The sequence below is a fragment of the Fukomys damarensis genome, unplaced genomic scaffold (genome assembly GCF_012274545.1).
Source record: "Fukomys damarensis isolate Sample0158 unplaced genomic scaffold, DMR_v1.0_HiC HiC_scaffold_25, whole genome shotgun sequence".
Lineage (NCBI taxonomy): Eukaryota > Metazoa > Chordata > Mammalia > Rodentia > Bathyergidae > Fukomys > Fukomys damarensis.
Window position 1 is genome coordinate 3266825 of NW_022900937.1, and position 23645 is coordinate 3290469.

General features: G+C 45.4%; 1 protein-coding gene across 1 annotated transcript in view; it reads left to right on the forward strand.

Annotated features, from left to right (window-relative positions):
* The window catches only part of Col25a1 (collagen type XXV alpha 1 chain), a 408120-nt gene that overhangs the window by 304151 nt on the left and 80324 nt on the right, over window positions 1–23645 (forward strand). The window contains exons 17-18 of the mRNA XM_033755992.1: window positions 11625–11651; window positions 13814–13858. Coding sequence (XP_033611883.1) covers window positions 11625–11651; window positions 13814–13858 — 72 coding nt within the window. The remainder of the gene's footprint in view (window positions 1–11624; window positions 11652–13813; window positions 13859–23645) is intronic.

Consider the following 23645-nt stretch of genomic DNA (forward strand, 5'->3'; position numbering starts at 1 on the left):
CCCCGTGTTACGAGTCATGCCAGTACTAAGGATTCTGGGGAAACCAAAGTACACACTGCTATAAGCAGTGAGAGAGAGAGAGAGAGAGAGAGAGAGAGAGAGAGAGAGAGAGAGAGAGAGAATCCCCCATATATATGAGGTAGGAAATTGAGGCACATTAGGATAACAACACAATTGATTTAGGACTCTATCAAACATCTGTACTCAATGATCTCAAACTAGGAATTGGGCATAGTTCAGCGGGGAGGATGACCTTAGCATGTAAAGACCCTGAGCTCAATTTTCAGCATCAAAAATACAGCAAAAACCCCAAACCACCACCACCACCACCCAAAGTACCACTGCAAACTGGGAATTGTAGGAAATGGGACTGTGTTGCCACTCACAAAGTACATGCACAAGAGTATACACAAACTCAAGGGTGACAGGAATATGATGCTTAAAACCATGCCCGTTTCAGCACAGAACACTGCATGCAAACAAGCTGTGCAGAGCCAAAGCCGGGGACAGACCCGAGCTGGCGGGAGATGAACAAACTCCCTGAAGTCTGGGCAGGTTTTGACACAAGAAGGAATGGGAGGAAATCATCCTGACAGTTTCCCAGGAAGGAAATGAGAGGTGCTTGCAACCGCTTGTAGCAGTGTGTACTTTGGTTTCCCCAGAATCCTTAGTACTGGCATGACTCGTAACACGGGGTCCTCATCCCAAAGGCAGCCCCATCCCTACTTCTGTCGCCATGGGTTAGTTTTATCCGCATGTGCATTTCATGTTAATTGCATTGTACGGTACGTACACATTCGCATCTGGCATCTTTCATGCAGTGTTGTATTTGTGAGATTATCTACTTTGGTTTTAATGGCCTTCACAGCTGGTTAAAAAAAAATAGGAAGAACCCGACTTCCTTGACCGCTGTTAAAACTGCATCACACAGAGCACAAAGGAGTAGTGTGTCTGACCTGGGGCAAGCCACTTAACCCCCAATTTCTCATCTGTAGAGAAAGGATAATAATACCCTCCCCACCGGCCTCGAAAGGTCGTCAAAGACAAATGCAACATATTAGGGGAAGCACTTTAAGATCTGTAATGAAAAACGATGTGAGCATGTTATTATTATCATCACTCAGTCGTTTCCTCCAGAGCAAATTACAGGTGAGCCAGCCTGGATTTCTATAACAGATGTATTCCCGTAAAGTTGTGTATGAATCAGATTTTCATAAATCACCACATCCTAAGTGCGCTGAGGAATTTTGCAATTAAAGCGATCCTATTCCGAGCCAGTGTTCTTTCCAGCAAGCTCAATTCCTACAGTTTCTATTTGGTTACTCGGAAATACCTTCTCTTGTCTAAAAAAGATAACATTCTTTTTTAAAAAGTCCGTAACCAGAGTAGTACCTGTGTCTCTTAGCTCGTCTCAAAGAGAGATCATACTAAAAGTATTTTAATTTTCATGAGTTTTTCTTTAGAAATGTCTTTTTACATACATGTGTGCACACGTGTGGGTGGGTGGTGTGTGTGAAATACGGAAGTGCACACGTGTGCGGGGGTGTGATATGTGTGTGTATAAACTCACAGTTCAGTAGGGAGAAAAACCCTTGGTACCAGTGAGACTTGACTGGGGACGACTCGGGTGTAGGGTTATAAAAATGTAGGAGATAATTGCTACTCTTCATATCCCAGTGAAGTATTGTGAGAAGCAAGGGAAATATGAATGTGCCTGTCCTGCGAACTAGAAGGAATTCCAAATGTGAGAAGTATTGTGGCCAAAACAAATGCCCCAGGGCATCACTGGGTGCATAGGAAGACTCCATCAAGAAATGTCAGGGCTCAGAGCGCTGACGAGCTCCGGCGAAACGTTAAATACTGCGGTTGGCAGAGTGGAGTGTGGGCTACCAGTTTTCCATAACGCTTCCCTTCTTGCCTGCCAGCTAAAACCACGAACCTAATGGGCACCCGCTGTCATCTGCCACGAGAGCAGATCCACTCTGCTCCTGCTCTGTGCCGTGTGGTGCGGTGCGGTGTGTGCCCGGGAGGTGAGGCTCTTAGGAGACACTGCAGCACTTTGCCAAATTAAAATCTCTGGTGGCCGAAGAAGGCAGCTCAAAACAACCTAAAATTAGCTCTTACGAAACTGTTTATGAGTGGTCAGGTAGGGAATTAGTTTCATAATCCAGGATAGTTTATATTGCCGAAATAACCATGGGAAGATTAGCAGCATGGAAGATGCAATAAAGAAGAAAAAGCTCCGCCTAGGCTGCTCTGCCTTTGTTAATCCTGTGGCCATCGCAGCCGTCAGCGTGACCTTGGGGTTCTCTGACAAGTTCAGGATGAGGTTTTAAAAGACAGAATCTTAGGTCGAATAAATAGGATTCCACCTAAGTAGGACTGAGTCCACTCCTTCTTACAAAACCAGCAGGAGAGAGACCCAAGACTCGCCACAGTCCAGGTGCCCACGTGGTTAACCCTGGCCTGAGTGACCTTGAATCCGCCAGTTCTTCTGGGTTTCAGGGTTGTTAAAATAGTATTTTTGAAGGTATATTTCCATTAGATAGTCTTATTACTTCTTTAAAAGTGCAGTAGAAGTTCTCAGAAATCTGAAGGAAAAAGTATTTTTAATACACCAAGAAGTCCCAGTTCCTGGGTATTATTTTTGGTCTGCGGTGTCTGTTATCCAAGAACAGCCCACCTTCCCTGCTCTGAGCCCCCTAAACCCTTCCCCTCCCCAGCTCCCAGATTCATGCAAACTGCATCACATGTCCATTCACCCATTTCTTAATATAAAAATACATTTTTACTCTCTGGGCCTTGATAGTATCTGGGAATTCAAAAATCAGAAAAAGTCCATTAAGGTGAAGTTTGGACTGAAAAATTTAGATATTTTAGCTTGTTTTAGTTTTGCCTATAAATCCATTGATTACATTTGCACCACATGAATATAATACTTTTTTCATAAATAACTGCTGCTGCTTCACTTAGAAACTGAAATAACTAGTAAGTGAAGACTTGCTTTAAATGTCGTTATAACGCATTGCTGGGCCACGAATTTACTCAAACTCGGCATTTTCCTTAGTGAGCTTTGATCTACCTGCTGTCTTGGTCAGCAGATGGCAGATACTGGAGAGGACAGCAGACTTCGCTTCCTGATTTAGACCTGGCAGAGAAAGCCAGGCCCCAAGCCTTCAGATCCCTAAAACAAAGATGCAGAAAATTATCTGAGCATAGCGATGAGGCTGGATTCCAACAGTGGAATCTGGTCTGGCGAGACTGCGTGAGTCGCACACCCTGCTGCAGGGGTGTCTTAGTAACTGTCCTAGCACTTTATTATCCTCGCTTAATCTGATTGTCCATGAAACACATGTAAGGGGCACAGAGTGAGCCCGCCCACCTCCTGGCCTGCAGCACTTTGTTTTCCAAACGAATCATGAGAAAGTGGCCATGTGATCTGCCTTCCCTCTTGATGCCTGCCCGGCACCCCTTCCCGTGGGTCGGCACAGGGTAATCTGTGGCTTCAGGGTGCACAGACTTTTCTGAAGGCATCTTGTCACATGAGTGCGGCATCAGAGAGGAAATTTTGAGTTTCCTTCAGAGCTAGTTCTGTCTGCAAGAAACAAAACCTCACCTTTTGGGAGAGCGCTTCAGTGGTACTTAAGCACGATCATGGGGTCCAAGAACAGAAAGGTGTTCTCGGGGCTGAGCAGAGGATTCGGCCTGTGTTCTCATCGTTTCCTTGTGGTTTTCTTCGTGATCCCCACGCTCTGAGTGTGCTCTGTGCTCGGCACTGCTCACACTGGTTCCAGGGAAAGATCTAAAACTGCTCGGCCAGTGAAGATGTCTTGACCTGAGGTTCCTCAGCCAAGGAGAATGGTGACCCTCAGTGCTCCGAGCCCCACCCAACTTCAGAGCCCTGCCATACACCTGCGTGTGCGTTATAAATGCTCAGGTGCCTATTATATTTATCCCTTGCACAAAGCATCTTCATGATGAAATGAACAGGTGTGTGTTAAATTTTGAAGGAAGAAGGTCTTCCAGTGTCTTCTTCAAAACTACGATCAACTTCCTTAGTTATCATTTCACTTTAGAATCCAACCCATTGGAGCTACACTGAAGCAAAATGGTGGGATTGTTAAATGAAGCTATATTGAAATCATTAGTTTTACCCCATTTTCGTGTTTCGTGGAGAAGAAACTTTTGTAGTTAAAGCTGGATCCATTTCAAGTACATTTACATTTGCAGATCTAGGGAACGTGTACAAATTTCAGGATAAGAGGACAAATGGAAGTCTTTCAACAAAATGTGTGAATATTGAAATGTATAAACCAAGCTAATAAACTGATAAAATACATTCTGTCTTCTAATGCGCACACTTAGAAAATTCAAATCCAGAAATTCTGCAGTCCTTAGAGTTTAGAGCCAGAGTGTGACCAGCCCTAGCCCCTGGCCTTCCTTCCTTCCTCTCGACTCTTTGCTCCATCCCTCTGTTACAGAAAACTCGGGCTGTAACTCTGTAAGACTCAAGTTCGTGGACTTGCATAGGACCAAATTCTAGGCACAGCCTCGAAACCCCCTCTTGCAGTTCGTTGTTGCGTATACCAGTGGCAGGATTCACCTTCAGAACAGACCTGGGACGGGGCAGCCACACTCTCTGCCTACTCCGTGGGTTGACAAAAAATGGAACATTTCTTTCACTTCAGAAATTTCCATTAGATAGCCCTGATCTGCTAGACAGAAAACGGATCTGCATGGCCCGTGACCATGTATTGTAGTCTTAAATCTAAGACTTTCTGTGGATCACGGGATATTTACATTGCAGGGGTCAGTGTTTCTCGGCATTATTGATTTAAAATAGGCAAAATCCTTACACATTACTCAGTGGAAACATTTTTTTCCTGAGGAGGTGGACCAGCCTCTGTGAGCCATAAATCTCTCCTCTTCGTAGTACGCAGGGGAAGAGGAGGGCAGAGGAGACTGTTAACTTTTCCTTCTCTTAGGGTCATTTCCATTTTGGGTTCAACACCGAGAAGCAACTTATCAAATGTTTAGAAGGGATGGACTGAGCCAATTTCAGCTGTGGCTATCTGGTGAAATGTGGTCTGCAGCCTGCCTTGGAACCTGACTGGCACATAGATGCTCAAGTACCTAGATCTGCTTTAATCTGCTGTGGTATTAATGCTCAGAATTTAGTCTTGGGTTCTGCCTTTGTCAGGTGGTGAGAAAAAAATGTATTAGCGCTTTCATTTCCTGAGCTTTAAGAGACGCCCCCCTTCACAAGGCTGTGGCCTCGTGACTTTGAGAAATACCAATAAATGAATCACCTTGGCTTACTTTTCCCCCCTCCCCAGAAAGTCAGCACATGAGATAGGGGATTCAGAAAGAATTTGCGCTCTCTAGAAAGTTATTGCTCCGTCTAGAACTGTTTCTCCCCACATGCCCATGAGTAAATGTAATACCACCTCACGAACAGGCTCTCGGCTTCAGGGGAACTTTTGTCGAGCAATAGAAATTGTGGAGTGATGTTATTTAAGCAAAGATCCCAGGAACTTTAGCAAGTACCGCAGAGCTGAGGACTCTTTCCGGTCACAGAGGTATGATAAAGTGGTAGACGAGTGGTGCACATCTTTTAAACAGAATTTTGTAATTTCTATACTCCGCTCATCTCATCCATCATTTCAGCTTTTGTCAGTGTTTACACTGAGCACTAACCTAGGTGCTGAAGATGTAAACACACATGGCCTAAGGAAGTTTCTACCTAGGCAAGTGGGTTTCTAAAATATGGAAGCACGTGAAAATATGGCCAGTTGAAATGTGCTGGAGAAACACAGGATAAAAGCAAGCTGTGTGTCAGTGTGTTGGGAAAGGCTCAGAAAGGATGTGAGTTAACGACCACCAACCATGGAAAGATGGTTATGAACCTCAAATGAAGGCTTGTAGAGAAGCACATGGACTACTTGGGAAAACAAGTGACTGACAGGATGCGAGAGATGTATCTTTCCCAGCTCTGCGCTGTCTCGCTCTTGTTTATTCTGTTTCCTTCCCAGCCAGGGCTGCTAAACCATCAGCCTTTGCATTAAAAATGCCTCAGCCTAGTCTCTTACACTGAAACATTGCCCAAAAGTTTCTGGCTGGGTAGTTCCACTCGTTTAAGCTATGAAACCCAAAGCTTATAAAATAGCACTTAAATTCCACTCCAGACATGCATATAAGTGTGTCTAGAGTTTGTTTCTTAACTTTCCAACATCAGACACTCAAGTTGGACATATTCTGTATACGTACATCTGAAACAGCTGCTGCTTAAGATAAATTTCTATTTGTTTCAAATTTCCTCTTACTCTTTATAAACCAAGTTAATATATTTTGTGGCCTTGTGGTCTGTTTGGCCATGTTAACATCTTTCAAAACGTTGTCACTAAAGTCTGCTGCACCCAGGCATTGGCAGAGTCTGGCACTAACGTTTCATGACTCCGTATTTATACGTGTTATCATTCTTCCCAATAGAACCAGACTCTAAAGAGCATTTTCTTCATGTTGCCTAACTTTTATTAAATGATGAACAAATTTTTTAAAAGGAAACAGTTTTAAATGGCTTAGTTATGGTTGGGGCTTTTATCCTTCCCTTTGCAGATGGACCACCTCCTTCTGTTCCCTGGGGTTTTATTACAGAAGCTGCTTGTATATTCTCGTATGCAGCAAAGACCAACAGCCTTCTGAGCTTCAGATTTTACTGTTAGCCATCAGGGACAGAACAGGAACTGCGTCCGCCCCCTACATCATTTCCTAATAGCAGGCAACCAGAACCTACCCGAAAACATCTCCCCAGGGGCCCCGGAAGCACATCACTTAGAAACTGCATCCTGTTTAAGTAATTAACACCTCAATCAAACCTGTGCTAACATCAGTAGTGTCCGAAAAATTCAATTATTGTTTTCCATTGCACAATCTATCAAGGCAAAGTCTTTTTAAAAACATATGTGCATGTGAGCTAGAAAGAACAGCCACTGCATAATTGTTTTGAACCAACCACTTCTGTGTGCCCTGCTCTGAAGATGAAGGTGGACTGATAATTCCATCTACTGTTTGCACAATGGCTTTCTGAAGTATGTTAGGGCGTTGGAGCTGCCACAAACAACGCAGCAGTCCCAGTGCTCTTAGAACTGCCTAACAGAGATGATTTCTGCCTTACTGCTTTACTATAGAAACTATCAATTGCCCCGCCCACTCTTTCCCTTGGAAGTAACGTGGAGGCGTTTGTAGGACTCGAACAAAAGAGTTAAATACCTGGCCATTCCTATCTTGGGACTAATATGTAAGGAACAAGAAAGAACACTTGATTGACCTTATCCCTTCATCTGCTCCTGTAGTTGTTCTGTGAGACTCAGGGTGGGCCCTGCTGTGCTCTCAAGCCCCTGCCCTGACCCCGTCCCCTACGAAATCACCTGCCTCTTCCTGGGTGTCAGACGCACCCACTGTTCCTGTGCTGGGCCTTCTCTGTCCCTTGCCTGGAGCATTCTCCCCCTTCTCCACACACCAGGTCTGCCTGGCCTCCCTCAGCCCTGTTCAGTTGTCACTTTGTCACTGAGGCCTTCAGCCACCCATTTAAAAGCTTTCCACACCCGCTGCTCCCATTCTCTGCCCCCTCTTCGCTTTAGCACTGATCAGCAACCCAACTTCATCTTTTGTCACTGTCTTTGTCCAGTCTCAGAACATAATGTCCGAGAGAGCTGAAGTGTTGACTGGCTTTGTCCACTTCTGGGCCCCCAATGCCTAAAACATTGCCTGAGGCTCAGAGGGGCCCGAAAAACTTTTAAGTAAATTACTAAATGAGTGAACTCTGGAGGATGCACTGAGCCATCACTGCCTGCCAGCTACTGCAAGGATAAGAGATGTTTGAAGAAAGAAATAATTAGACAATTATTGTAATGCTGCAGGGGTACTTGGGAGGATGAGGGAAAGGGCGCTGAGCTCTGATTTGTGGGATGGCCGCAGGAGAGCGGACGAGCAAAGCCCCTGACCGAGGCAGCCAGAGCAGTGGGCATGGGTTAGCACGGCTGGTGGGGCGAACTGCAGTTATCAAAGCCTGAGTGCTTTTGGATGCTGGGCAGAGCCCTCCCTCAGCAGACATACAGGCGGGAGCGGGAGCCCATTAGCGTTCAGCAGGCCGTGGTGAGCAGAAAGACTGGAGGACGCTAGGAGCAGAGTGGCCATGAGGTGGCTGTCACATTAGCTGAGTGAGAGCTGAGGACTTCAGCAGGGTGTCGCACTGCAGCTGGGGCAAGGGCGGAGGGGAGGCGGAGGGGAGGCAGAGGGGGTCCTCCCTGGGCTGGGCCTAGCGTGGGGACTGCAGACCGTCACATTTCTTTCACTTGCTTCCTTAGCTGGATGCTGGATCTGATCTTTAGCAGCGCATAGAGTGGGACTGAGGGAAACAGGAAAACTGGGTGCACTGAATAATTCCTTGCTTGCTTCCAAGTTTCTCTGAGCTTGATTTTGAGAAGTTGGTGTAAAGGTTTCTATGCAGATTAGTGACATCCCTACTCCATCCTTCAAATTTGCCGTTTGCTTTTTACCTTTTGAATAAAGTTGCACCCACTCTGCAGAATTCTTCCGTGACAAGTTCACATACTTTATATCATCCAGGACTGCACTGCAATGAATGTATTATAAGAGTCAGTTTGTAGTTGCTAGATCTAGAGTTAAAGAAGTTTAATTTGCTGAAATTCTGCATGTTACAGAGTTTTTTAATCTTGAGGCATAAATTATTTTTTAAAAAATTAAGTAAATTTAATTATTTCCATCTTAATTGGTTGCATACAAAACATATGCAAATTATAAAATGTGCCTCCCAAGAAAGGAACATTTTCTAATTAATAGAAATAGACCCAAAAGATTATAACTCTACTTTGGAAAATTATTTGATCCAAACTTAATCATGGGGTTAATGAAATGAAATTGCTTTAAAACTTTTTGAATTACTAAAGCTTTAATTTTAGGAATAAGCACTAGTGTCTCTAGTAAATAATGAATATGACATTCTTCAGCCAAGCCAGGCATAAATAAGTTTAAGAAAGATTAGATAAATTAATAAATGGGTCTCTCACATGTTCCCATTTATAAATTTATTTTTGTACCAGAATCCACAAGAGTAATCAAGTGTAGACATCTTAACCAACATAGCCTACTCGCAGAATCAAGTTTTGAGCAAAGGAACCTTAATGTGCAAGCTTAAATTCAATTGCCACAGTGTCACAGATGTATAGCGGTGTTATTAATCTAAGGATACTTGCAACATATACATATAAGTAAAATCCTGCTCGTTAAAATAATGGGTGTTTGTGTGGGTTTGTGTGGGTTTGTGTGCACGGGCGTGTGTACTTATGCACACTCGTATTCGGCTCTTCCAGTTTCTTCCTGGTAATGAATGATGCTCTCCCTGGCTCCCCAAACATTTTTCTTGCCAGTGAGACCAAGAGAACTATACATACGCCTGAGGTAGCTGTATTCTCGGTGGGAGAACCAAATACAAGATGCGTGTTCACACTCAGAGTTAATGTTAGATCTTAAAAACTGCCTTTATTTTTAGAACTTACCAAAAACAGCACCATTTCCTAAAAGTGAAGGATATTTTCTTTTAAAGTTATCATTTGACTTCTTCAAATACTGTGTTAAAATATATGACTAACAATATTTTAGGGACTTCAGAGATGTGATCATTCCCTCTGAAGCTCCGATTTGAGGCGATCTTGTAGTAGAGACCAAATTAGAGCTTACCACATATGTTAGTCTCTAGTTAGTGTTTCGTTTTCATGTTTGTTCTCATTTTCGTGTGAAGTAGTCTGTTCCAGGGTTCTATGTCAATGATATTTTTTCAAGTGGCAAAGTTAGGTTTACAGTGGGAAGGAAACCTTTGTGAACCGAACATACACATTCTCAGTCTAAACATTGAATTAATGTGCTCCTTGTTACGTGATTTCCTTCCTAACATCCACATTTTAAGAAACGATGTGCCCTGGAGACGCTTGAGAAAATGGAATCGGAGACGATGATAAAGGCCCAGTCTTCTCCCACTGTCAGATCCCCCATCACCACCACCTCCAAGCTCTTGCCTTTTGCGTAGCGCTCACGTTTGCCTCCTGACGATTTACCCAAGTGAGGACGTGATTCACCGTGTTTATGTGCTGAGGGGAAGAAATGGCTGAGAGGGAGGCAGGGGTAACTGACAGAGAGATCCCGAAGGACGGAGGCCAGGATGGAGTCCACAGCCTTCCGGCGTGCCGGCCTGGAGTAGGTGGGGAGCCCTGCTTCCTCTGATACACGAAAGGGGTCCTGTGGGCCTGGGTTGAGGAGAGGTGTGCTTTCGAGGGAATTTATACTCCGTAGCTGTTCTCTCTGCAAAATCTGAGAGGGAGAATTTTAAACAGATGACATGGGTGGGTAGGAAGAATGACCACAGACGTGCCTAAAACAAGCTCGTTAAAAAACTGGTTGGTTGGTTGGTTCGTTAAATCAAACAGGAATATGTGAAGGTTGCGTAGTGTCGTTTTATGACCTAAAGCTGATTATGGGAGGAAATTGTCAGTCTTCCTGTGAGAGATGCATCGTGACTTTGGGGAACAGACTCTGAATGTTCCGGAACGTTGTGTATTTTTAGTAAAATAGAACGGTGCCTGCCCGAGTCTTCCCCTAATGACCACCCAGGGCTTTATTTAGTGGTACCAGGGTAAGTGTGAGGCGCAGATGAGCCGAAATGCCATGGAGCAGCCACCCATGGAGGGCGGTACGCTGACGAGCTGTGACGAGCACTAATACTGTCTGCACCTCCCTGAAAACGTGTAAAATTAAATACATTTTGAAAGAATTAGGAAGTAATTGATTTTTAACTTGGAAATGGACGTAGAGCTGTATCTGTGTTCTTTGCCACTCTTCCAAAGCTGGGACTTGCTCTAAATGAAGCCAAAAGACCCCGAACTCGGGCTTTGTGACTGAAAAACTGCTTAATCTCAAAACTGTCGCATTTACTCTTTCTGTGTGAATGTTCTCATTCACCTCACTGCACGCTGTGTCCCTCTGGCCACCCGGCGCCGTGTCTCTGCGCAAGCTTACCGCATCTGCCCCCGGGACGTTGGAGGTGCCACTTTTGCCCTTCCTGCCCTCGTTTGTAACAAGGCCTCTGGCCTCGCGCGGTCATCTGACCGCACATGTCATCTGAGGAGAGGTGAGACCTGCACATGTTTCTTGGTGATGATGTGCCGTGTTTTGCACGTCTGCCCCCTGACGTCCTGCAGTGCAGAAGTCTTGGAGCGCTTCGCTTCGCTGAGCTGTGTGCCTTTGAACTGCTGCTAGTGCAGTGCCCCTGCTCCCTAAGCGACACGGACGGGACCTGTTCTCCGGTATTCACAGGCAGATACACAGGTCCAGCGAACACCATCAAGGGAAAGATGAGAGCCCTAGGGCGGGTGCTGCTTCAGAAGAGGATCGTGGCTTAAAATCCATTTTGTTCTTCGGTCTGAAAATTTTCCCTGAACTCCTGCATACTTCAGGGCAGTGAGAGAACCACCCTGGGCAGTTTGAATTGGTCATCCTAGCTAAATAGCTGTTGTCTTATGTTGACTGAGATTTATTTTTTTCTTTTTTAGGGTCCTCTGGGGCCTCCAGGACAAAAGGTAGAGTATGCAGCCATTCTGGAGAAGTAATTATGCTCCCTTGTTTGGTGGTGGAAGGAGCTACTGTAAGCCATGCTGACGTACTCAGTCTGCTTTGTACATTCTCCTTTCTGAAAACACTGCTATGGAAGGTAGCATGAGACATCTGATCGGCTCCACTGCAGAAAATCCACGGTATCCAGAGCAAACTCCCTAAGCTGTGTACTAAACCTGTAGGTTGTTGAATTTGTAATTCAGATACTGGTAAAGCCTTGAGATAAAACTGGAAACATCAGGGGTCATAAGACGTTGACAGTTGAATTCACGGCCTGGTTCAATGTGTAATCGCCAGTGGCCACAGACCTGGTCAGAACAGAGATGTGTTTATTGCTTGCTTTGAGGTGTGACAGGTGCATGCCAAGTTCCTCCTTTGTCCCGGTAACCTAAAAAGTGACTTCCTGCCTGTCCTTTCGTGCGACTGACCGTGACATTGTGACAGGAGGATCTAGCCCTGAAATGATACCCATAGTGCAGTGTAGCTGTGTCACCAGCAGGTAGATGGCTCTGTGCTGACGCGCAACGCTAGATCCCTGCTCGCTCTCTCTCCCCGCTCTCCGCTCCCCACCGGCCTCCCACCCTGCAGCTTGAAGAAAACAATTGTGTCGTAACAGGTGGAAAAGTGATTATTCTTTATCATTGGAATCCATCAAATATAGAGACTTTTTATCCCCAAGCCAGGGGCGTGTGGCATCTGTTGAAACATAATCCTACAAACCAGGCCAAAGCCAATGAGCTGCGAGAGGACTTGTGTTCGGAGCACTTTGCCCCTCCAGGCGACGTCTCCATTAAGCGTGGTGTGAAATTGTAAAGCCACCCTAATCCGCATGCGGCCAGGGTCGCGTTACTGCTCCGGGCCTCAGGAAGCCTTGAGGGCCTGCTCTCCCCCATCTCCAGTGTGAAGGAGCTTGCCTTCTCAGTCGGTTTTGCGTATAATTGCTATATTTAGGGCAGTTTTATCATTACTGTTTTTAAAAGCTTTTTCCCATCATTATTAAAGAAATTTAATATACGTGTAGTAAGGGGAAAAAAATCTGTTTCCTAGTTCTAGGCAAAGAATAAGCACATTGTATTTAAAAATGGTTTCTCCAGGCCTAAAAAAGGAGGCTTGGAGAGGAAAATGACATCATGCTTGCTAACGTTCGGAGTCCACTCACCCGCTGGACTTTCTCAGGGAGTAATTAGTGTTTCCAGTCTCACCTCAGCCCATTCACGCCGGCCAGTCCTCCTGCCCCGGGTGCCATGCGCCCGTGTTGTTGCACACACCTGACTCGCCTGCTCTCACCCCGCCCTGTGGAACCCTCTTCCTGGTCCATGGGTGACACTTATGGCACCTGTTCGAGTGGACTGCGGAAGTTGCCCTCCAGCGACCGCACCGTGCTCCCAGGGAGCCTGGGAGAAAGTGTCCCAGATGAAGACACTTAAGTGTCTAAGGTGGTTCCCTATGGAGTTGTGGAATGAGCGGTTATTATTTCAAATACTTCTCGTTCACATATTTAAATTTGTGAAATTCAAGAATCACGGTCACTGAGAGACTTGTTCCTGCTGTGACTAAAGCTATTTATTTATTATGGCACTGGGCATGGAACCCAGGCTTTCGCCCTGAGCCACATCCCCAGCCCTTTCTGTATTTTTTATTTTGAGACAGGGTCTCATTAAGTCACTGAGTTGTCTAGCTGGGTCTCACACCTGCATCCTCCTGCCTCAGCCTCCAGAAGTGCTGGGATTACAGATGTGTACCACCACACCCAGCTTTATTTCTTTTTATTTTGAGCAAAACATCTATTGGTGCATTTTTGATATACGTAATAATAACACTCAACTTAAAACCATTGAGATAGGTGTCTCAACTTGTGATATCAAATTATCTGAAATCACATTCTTGTATATTTGGGAATGGAGTTAAATTTTAACTCGAGTTTCTGAGAAAACTTGAAGGATCTGTCTATGCTATGTATTTGAAGCTAATGAGTAAGATCTGAAAAGCATAATCTTAAAATTTTTCCAACAGAAGTTGTACTTTAGCAAGATACCATCAAGGCTGATGAAACTAACATACTATAGATGTAGGATTGAAATGTTTTGTGATTATGATCTCAACTGTATTTAATTGTGTGTCTTTATAGGGTTCTCTTGGAGCACCAGGTAGTCCAGGGATGAATGGGCAAAAGGTAAGTTCTATTCAATAAAGGATTTCTTTTATGACATGGAAGCCGTTAGAGGCAGAGAAGAGTTCTAGTGAGTGATGGTGGCAGTAAGATCATGTATGTTTATACGTAACTCCATGCAAACATTTGAAATGCAGGGAAATTCTGACACAAATGATCAGACTGGCTTGATTTTTATAGATGATTAGTCAGACACTAAAATTTTTTCATTATAAGTAGTTGGGCTGTATTACGTTTTAGTAAGTTATATAAGTCATACAGCTCTCATATATGGTATGGGAAAATACTATGTTTAACATTCATTGTAATAAAATGTACTCACGTTTCTTCTGAGGATGATTAGACTAATATGTTACTTTTGTTAAAGAAATTAATTCGCACAGAGGGAAGCCATTAAAACCTTCTGAATTCAGAAGTAAGCTCTTTGCATTAAATAAAATTAGGAGTTAAATAAATATGCTTGGCAAACTCTAGAACGACACTTTAGTTGTGCTGTAATAATGGAGAGGGGCAAAGTAAAGCTGATAAAAGGGTGAAACAAAGCCACCACAAACAAATTTGCCTCTCTGCGTGTGTGGATCCCTCCCCACGAATGTATTTACTAGCAGGTGTCCAGCACTGCCCAGTAAGCCTGCTGCCCTGTGCCCCTAGCGCCCAACCAGCTCTCCTATCTGGAACCCACACAGAGCCCGGGGAAGCTGAGGGGGAGCTCACAAAGTCCCCAGAGCCTTTCCTGTCTCCCTAGGAGATCTGGGCCTCATCTGCTCAGCCACCCGGAGTATTTAAATCCATGCGCTTGGACCCGAATCCCGAACTCAGAACCAGCCCAGCTGCTAGAGAACCAGCCTGCCCAGGGCCCTCCAGCTGGCCACCCCCGTTCTGGTAGGAAGTTCAGACAGCACCACTTTGTACCTGTGCTGAGAGCACAACCTGCCACTCAGAGGGCTGCAAATTTAGCACCAACCCAGACTCAGCCTCAGTTTGTGAGAGGAGGCAATGGCAGTTCCAGCCTGATACGAGGTCAGTGCGAGGCTTAACTGAGCAGGTAGATAGGGAGCCCCTAAAACTGTGCTCGATATGACTGTTCAACTTTTCCTTCATTTCATGTTGGTGAAATTCTGAAAGTCTGATTAATCTGTGTTCCTGAAGTGCTTTCTGCTTCCGGAATTGCTGAGCTCCCAAGTGAAATCAGTGTTCTCAGCCAAGGCTGATGGCTCCTTTCATCCTGAAACCAAATGCTGAGCGCTCACCTGCAGCTCTGCCACTCCAGCTCCCCCTTAGGGAGTCACACATCTGCCTGCTTCACAGATCTTAGGAAGGACAGAGATGACTTTTGCACTGAACCCCGCAGATAAGGGACGGGAGTGTATGCAAAGATCAGAAGTGGGTCCCTCCTAAGATAGGCTCCACAGTGACATACCTCGCGCTGTTTTTTAACATTGGTAAAACAGTCACATAGACTCTTTTGAAGACTGCATAGTCTTTATTTGTGCAAGGAAACATGCAATCTCCTTAGCAGGAGGAAGGAATGTGACATTTTTTGTCCTCATCACCAAGTTTAAGTTATATTTCAGGGAAAGAGACAGTATTTGCAGTTTTATTTTTGTGATACATCTCTGGCCTTTTAAATGTGTTTTCTCTAAAACCTGGGGAAATGAAATGCTTTCACACTTTGGTGAAGGGACAAGCAAAATATAGTCTGAATTTGTCTTTCCTACGCCATAGCTCTAGACCTAAAGCTGTGTGTACAAAACGTCTCTCAGTTCTAGCCATTACCTAGCGTGCTGATAGTTGTTCTGTGATCTTTGGGAAAATGCAAGAGGCCCCTTCTTAGGAGCTAACCGGGCTCTTGGACACAGTGAGCTGGCGGCGGTGGGACGGTCCAGTAAGCAGGGCTTCTGAAGTGTGTCTTCACCTTTTAGAATGTGTTTTGCCAAGCAGAGCGCTTACAATGACTTCATGATATTTTTGCAAGTAGCCCTTCAGTGTCCTTCAGCTCACTCGGTCAAAATGTTTTCTTCCACATTACAACTTTTACTTTTTCCACAGAAGTACTTTTTGATACCTAGACCCCGTGTTCGGATAATAGTTAAGGGGGGGGTATCATTTCTGAGCCATCGGAAATGTGAGAAATAATAACCAAGAAATAAAATGGCCTTTTTCCTCTCATGTTTGCAAAAGGAAACGTACTTTAAGAAAACACTTGGTTTTCTACTGCGATCTTTTCCAGGCCCTCTGATCGACAGAATCGGCTGTGGGCCCTGACCCACAACCTTGTCTCCCGTGTGTTTTCCTTCAGCTCCTGGTCGCCCCGACCGCTGATCTTTGTTCTGCTCGAGTCCCCAGTTCTTTGCGTTGCGTTAGGGAAGACGACCTGCAGGAGCTGTAGGGCGGTGCTGTGCGCCAGCCCTGCTCCCTGTGGAGTCACAACCTCCTGAGGGATGGCGCTGTGTCTCTGAGGCCAGGAGCGAGGCGGCACAGGGCAGAGCGCGTCCGTGGCCGGAGAGAGGCGTTTCCGTGCCTGTCGGCCGGTGACTTGCTCTCTGTGCTCCAGTGGAAGCAGACCTTGCAGGGCAGCTGCAGCAGCGCCAAGGCCCCCGTCATTGTAGGTCTCTCGCCGGGCCCCGGAAGCCCTGAGTATCTCGCGGGTGCAGGAGGCTGGCTGCGTTCATCGCGGACGATTATGACTGTGCGTCCGAGGCAGAGGCTGCTGCTGGCCCCTGCACCCCTGCCCGTCTCCTGCCCAGGGCAGACCACGGATTTGAATGGTCCTGTGCCTCTCTGGGCTCCAGGGCTTCATTTGTAAGGCAAAGCTGTGCCAAATTCCCCTGCGTCTCGGAGGCGGCAAGTGAGTCCCGGCTCCTCTGCCTGCCGTCCACACTGCCTGCCCTAGCTTGGACTCATGCTCCGGGCAGTTAGGATGCATGCGATAGCCATTTGCCTACAAACAGGAAACAGAAAGCGCTGTTTCTATGGCTAAGGGAAGTGGCACAAAAAGTTAAGTTCTGTGATTCTAATGAAGAGATCTTGTTGGTTAAAGGTATATTACCACCTTATGTGTGTACGTGATACACACACACTCACGCATGTGTGCAGAGATACATACCTAATACCTGTATGTCAGGTAAACCCTGCTTCAGAAACACTGGAGAAGTCTGGGCTATTTAAAATAATGTGGTAGAACTATTCTTTTTTTTAACTTGAAGAATCCTCTGGTAGAATGTATAGAATTTTTTACAATTTTTATTTGTATACTTATATGGCCATTCTTTAGAAAGCTACGCTCTGAGTAGGTGTCACTCACCACCCTGTATTTTCCACTCTGTCCACATTTTCACCACAGTTGGCATCCATTTGAGTAAATCATCACCGTGAATGTTTGTTTAGTGCCCAGCACCGTGCAGTGCTGAAGGAGAAGCCACCTGGGGATGGAAAAATGGTGCATGAGAGTCCTACCTGTCTGTCTATTTATTGATTGTGGTATGGGGGAGAGGAGTTGAACTCAGGTTCTTTGCACTGAGCTACATCTCTAGCCCTTTTTTATTTTTTTTAAGTTTTGAGACAGGTCTTGCCCAAGCTGGGCACAAACTTGTGATCCTCCTACCTCGGCCTCCCAGAGTGCTAGGATTACAGGATTGCACCACCACATTTGGATGAAAAATCCAATTTTACACAGCACTGAGTTCTCATCCTTGACTCTTTGTTACCAGAAAAATGTCAAAGATTTTCAGTATTGAAAGCAAATTATTTTGCTTATACACAAGCTGGGCTTCTTCTGAGACCCCGGGTCATAGGAATTTGTTCTGAAACAAAAGGATAAATATCCAGTGACCTTGTTTCATGTATTTTTCAAGTTCTTTTCTAGGATCTATTATTATTTTTAAACTTCAAAATATAATATGGATTTGAATTTGACAGTAGCCCGTCACCCAGACAACACTGTGATTGTGAAGTGACACTAAATCGTAATCAGTTCACCAACAAGGCATTTGGGATTCCATTTCACCCCTGCCGCAGCTCCTCACTGCTGCTCATCTCCACAGCGTACCTCACGCGGCATTTGGTTGGGTGTTGTTAGCAGGTCAGCGGATACTGCGGCCTCCCGAAGGTCAAGCTGCTGGTGCACAGTGGACCCCAGTTTCTGTTCCAGACTTGCTCCTTGGAACCGTGGGCTTCCCTCTCCTGGCCTGCTCTATCGTTTTTAAAGTCTGAGTCCTACTCCTGGAGGATTTCAGCGTGCTATAGGCCGACTTGTTTCCCATAGTAGAATTCACCCTAAGACTTGTCCCTCCACCTCTCTATGACTTTCTGGGGTAAACACTCAGAAAAGAGAGGTAAAGAAGTGACTGGTGTGCATTCTAGTGGAGGTCATTCCAGGGACAGCGAGTTACAAGAACTCAGTGGGTCAGAGGTGGGAATTAAATGAAGTTGCAAGATGTAAAATAGCTACTGAAAGGAAGGCGCTCCTTGAAGTTACGTGACCTTGAAAGTCTAGCATTAATGCAGACTTTAGCTCTGCTCTGCTCTGCTCTGGTGACTGAGCCTGGACACTGAGAGCCCCTCGTTCATGTCTTTGCCCTGCTCCCTTCATCTGCACTCCTCTTGGCCTTAAAGTGGCTGCCATCACTCCGGGGTCTTCCTTCCTCAGGTCCATATTCGCACAGGGAAGGATTCTCTTCCCCCAACTATCCAGCAACATTTCCGAGCCCCTCTGTGACCAGGGCTCGGAGGCCCAGGCCTATCCAGCATGCTCTCGAGGGCACAATGGCAGAGGCTGGCTTCCTGCTGTTGCTGAGATCTGCAGCAGGCCGAGTGGGCTCCAGCAGCACTGAACACTTGGGGCCTATTGTAGGGAGATGGGAACTGGAAGACTGGTTGTAGCCCCCCCAGTCTGAGAGCCACTTCCACTCACACACCTCCCTCCAGCTCTCTTGGTCTTTGTCTTCCTAAATCCTAAGCTTTGCTTCCATCCCTTTTCCTCTGTAAGAGGTAATTTTTACACACACAGGAGGATCCTTTGCACCTCGCACTCCCACAGGTTTGGGCGTCTGCAGGCTCCCCGGAGCCTCTGTCCCATGCTCCTCCATCCCCTGACACAGCCTGACACAGCCACCCCACTGAGGGCAGTGCTGTCCTGACTGCTTCCGCGGGCCAGTTCCCGGAGAGTGTGCCCCTCGACTGAGGGCACGGTGTGGACACTGCTGCTGTCAGCAAGCTGGGCTCCCCCCAGAGCTCTTACTGACACTGTGCTGGGAAGAGGGGCCCCATGCGACCCCACGCGCTGCTAGCCAGCCTTCACATTTCACCACTTCTCAACCGCATAAACTCAATTTTAGCTATTTTCTGAGCCCACCCGGAAGTCTTAGCTTTCTCTCTCTCTCCCTCTCTCTCTCTGTCTCTCTCTCTCTCTCTCTCTCTCTCTCTCTCTCTCGTTTCCTTTCCTCAAATTCTGTCTGAATTTCTGTCTACAGCAGTGCCAAACTCTAAAAAGCCAGTGTCAGCCAGCAGACTTGTTTCTGAAATGAGCTCATCCTGTGACTTTATGGATACAAAGGTCATGCTTTCGTCTATACTTTAGACATTGGGAATTTTTAAGCACTTACAGTTTTTTTAAACTCATAATGGAGGTTTGTTTCCTTTCCTCAAATTCTGTCTGAATTTCTGTCTACAGCAGTGCCAAACTCTAAAAAGCCAGTGTCAGCCAGCAGACTTGTTTCTGAAATGAGCTCATCCTGTGACTTTATGGATACAAAGGTCATGCTTTCGTCTATACTTTAGACATTGGGAATTTTTAAGCACTTACAGTTTTTTTAAACTCATAATGGAGGTTTGGCTACTAGGTTTAATTTAGTTATTACTTCATGTGACACCATGCTGTCTGAAATAGTGTGCTCAAGTCATGCTCCTGGCTGAGGTACCTGTGTCGCATTTCGGGTATGGACAGAACCTCCTTCGGGGAAGCAGGGTTGCTGTTGATCTGAGGCGTAACCCGACCTCACGGGCCAGGCCAGGGTTTCCTGTTTCTTCTCTCTCCATGACACAAAGCTTCCTCTGCCTCTAGAGATGGGGAAGGAAAAGAGTCAGGCTTGGGTGGGCAGGGAGGAGTGAGAAAGCACTGACCTGCTGCCCAGAGCGTGGCTGGGAGTGGAGGCGGGAGAGGCCACGGCTCACAGGGGGCGCCCTGAGCTCCAGGCATCTCCAGGAAGTGCACCCTGCGGTCGTGGACAGAGAGCGTTGGGCCCCAGTCTGGGACGTCTGTGAGTGAAGCCCACGGACAGCCGGGTCTGTCACCTCCCTGTCCTCCGCCCAGTCCCTGTTCCTTGAAGTCACTTTGCTCTTCTGTTTGGATGAGTTCTTTCTGAAAATGCGGGAGTGGAAAGAGATGCACTCTGACAAGATGAATGTAAAATGATATGACCTCAAGAGTAAGGCTGTGAATCACTCTAAACTCCCAGCAGCAGAATGGAAAACTATTGTGATTGAAGGTACAGTGAGCAGTAAGACTGCTGCAGGACCCAGTTCCCTCAGCGCTCAGGCTTTGTGAGGGCTGCGCTCCTCTCTACCTCTGAGGATTCTTTCAAGTTGCCCTTGAATCTCAGTACTTGGAATAATTGTAGAAGCCTTGGGTGATGTTTCGTACTAGAGTGCTAAAGAGCATTTGGCTTAAAAAAAAAAAAAGAAAGCAGCCAGCCATCTTTCTTTAAAGTCAGTCCAACTTACTTTCACCTTAAATATGAAAATGGTCCTTTGGGAATAATATACCAGGGATAGGCTTAAAATTTAATGTATGACAGAGAAAACCCCATCCATCTACCTGTGGTCAGGATGTAACCTGCTGTTTTCCTTTATTACCATGTATGGAATGTCCTCCGTGTTTATAAATATGAAATGATTCAGAAGTATCAGGCTGGGTCATCCAAGAAACATGAGAGCTGTTTTGATCCCCCCCCACACACACACACACACAGCCCAAGTCCTGGTCGTCTCTGCCTGACCCAGCACAATTTGTAGTCATGTGACATCACGGGAACCTTGCTGGATGAGGGGTCCTTCCTGATCGTTTTCGTCTTCATATGTTAGAGTAGACTGGCACACTCTACAAGAAGCAGTTCGATCTTCTCAAGACTCTGATTTCCCCCTAGTTATGCCTCTTCCTGAAGTACAGGCAAACTTTATTTCAAAAGTCTTGTCCTGTCCCCCACTGCAGACCCTGACTTTGGGCAGAATCGGGGCTCCATAGTCCTCATCTGCATTCAGCAGTGTGTTTCTTGGTGGAACTTACTAAAGTGCTGTGAGACATTTTCCTTCTTTCTTCTTTTAATTCATTCAGGTAATAGCTTCATCACTGTTCAGCTTGAAAGTTTTGTAAATATCATTTCAAACTATGAACACCCAAGAAAATACTTAACTTGTAAGTGAAAAAGAAATATATACTTGAACAGCATTATACTCCCTCATCTGTGCTGATCAGAATGGCCACAAAAAGAAAACAGTGGCATCTGACCCTAAGAAGCTACAGAAAGTTAGCGCAGCACCCATGCCTGTGAAAACAACAACCGAGAGCCCTTTGAAGCAATTGAGAAACATGCAGTTAGCTCTGTAAGAGATGTGCTGATGGCTAAAATCAGACCCGTGGAATTTATCATAATTAAAGAATTCGACAGAAAATGTGGACAGAGGTGTTTGTTTTAATTGATCTTTCACAGCCAAAATTGGGAAAACCTGTGTTTTCGACAGGATCGCTAGAGAAATTGTTCACGAGATAGCGGTGAATATCGTGTAAAAACAGATGTGTGGTGTATAGATGAAAAAATCAGAATGTCAAACTAGGTAATGTGCTTCCGACTGCTTGGAGATATGTGAGAAGAGGAGAGGTAAGGAAATAGGACAAAATGAAAAAATTACAGGACGATGAGATTATGGGGACAGTTTTTTGAATTTCACGTCAAAGATTCTTTTAGCGATATATAAAGTCAAACTGAAAAAGTTCAAGTTGTATTCCCTCGGTGTTCATATATTAAGAAGGATGCTGGGCAGATGCCTAAACAGCATTTCTCTTCCCTGCTTCAACTCTCAGCATGAATTTCGTCTGGTTCCAGGGGCTTAACCTTCACAAAAACTAACTCTGGCTACCATGGTTATTCTTTGAAAATCTCAACAAAGTTTGTATTGCTCTCTGGCCCCATCCTGTCTTTGCATTAACCATGAGTTATGATATTAGTGCTTCCTGCTGTGGGCACTTTAAAGAGAGCAGACTCAATAGCTCTCGTTCTGCTTGCAGAGCAGATGGTCCCTCCTTTCAGGGTGTATTCAGTTTCTGAGTTCTTACCTTTGTTAGGCATGAATGGCACATCACCATTTCCCCATAATGGCCATCATTACTCTAGGTCAAGGGTTTTGTCATTTTACTGAGGAAGGAGCAAGGGTTGCAGTTACCGTGTGATTTTATACAGGAAGCAGACTCTCTCCTGAGTTTGTACCTCAGCTGTTGTAATAACACCTTGGAGTTGCAAGATGCCTCTCACTGTCCTGGAAAGACACCACATGCTTCTCCCAGCCGAGCTTAGTTGGGAGGGCTGTTATAAATGAGCAGTGTGTAAGTTTTATCTAATTGAGGTTTCTGCACGTTGCAGAAGGTCATTTATAAATGGGGATTGTAATACCCGTCTTCCCTCTCCCAGTCTCCAGACAGACTGGTCCCTTAGGACGCACAGTGGAGAGCACAGCCTTTTCAGCCACATCACGAGCATTCGGATTTTGAGTATTTGTGCAAATCTGAACACATTAGTACTCTGTGCCTTGGTTTCTTTACCTGTAAAATTGCTAAAAATAATACTTTCCCCCTACAAGATTATCGAATTAGGAGAGTTGGGGACTGTGCAGACCTCAGCACCAAAGAGGGTCACTTTATCATGAACAGACGTGGCTCTGAGGCTGAGAACACAAATTTGAAGATGGCCCGGCCTGGCCCTCTAGGTGGCTTAGAAAGTATTCTCCAAAACCGGTTGAGTTTTCAGCCTACACAAAACTACTCTTAAAGAAAAATAAAATATTTTTTAAAATTAGCTAAGAAGTGACTTTAGCACCCTCGGAGGAAAGAAGAAAGTTGCTCAGCAGTAGGAACACACAGGGATGTTTTTCAGTGAAAATGAAACCCTAGGGGCTGCATGTCCGAGCCACACGGAGGAGCAAGGGTCGACTTTCTGTCTGCACCCTCCAAGGGACCTTTGCCCTTTTGGAAAACGTTGCTGGTTCCAAGTCCAGAAAGACGAATATAGATCATATTTCTGAAATGGGGATTTTTTTTTCTAGCCTAAAATTGGCATTGTCCTTTCGCCCCAAAAGGTTGAAATGAAAGGAAGGTGTTTTTACTTTTGACTTTTGGGTCAAATGTGTCTTGACCAAGTAGATGTTGAAAGATGTGTGATTTTCAAGAATCAGATTTGTAAATGTTCATTCAATTAGATGTAATATGAAAATATTATGAGTTACTCTTTACTTTCCTTAGCTGATGAATCACAGGTTCTTCACTGAGAGAGTCTTGTATTTTCAAGTGCCTTTTATGCCTTCGATGAGTACTTACTTGATGTCTACAACGTACCCAACACTGTGCTAGATATTCACATTGGTTAGTCACTTCAGCTTTCTTGGTGAAGGAAAGACTGTACAGAGAAGACTGATCCAGTTATAGATCTTATTCTCTAGAATTTTGGGCCTTGTAAACTAACCTGTATTTCCACTAACGTCACTTATTCTCTGTCCACTTCTAGGGCACTGTTGGATGGTTATT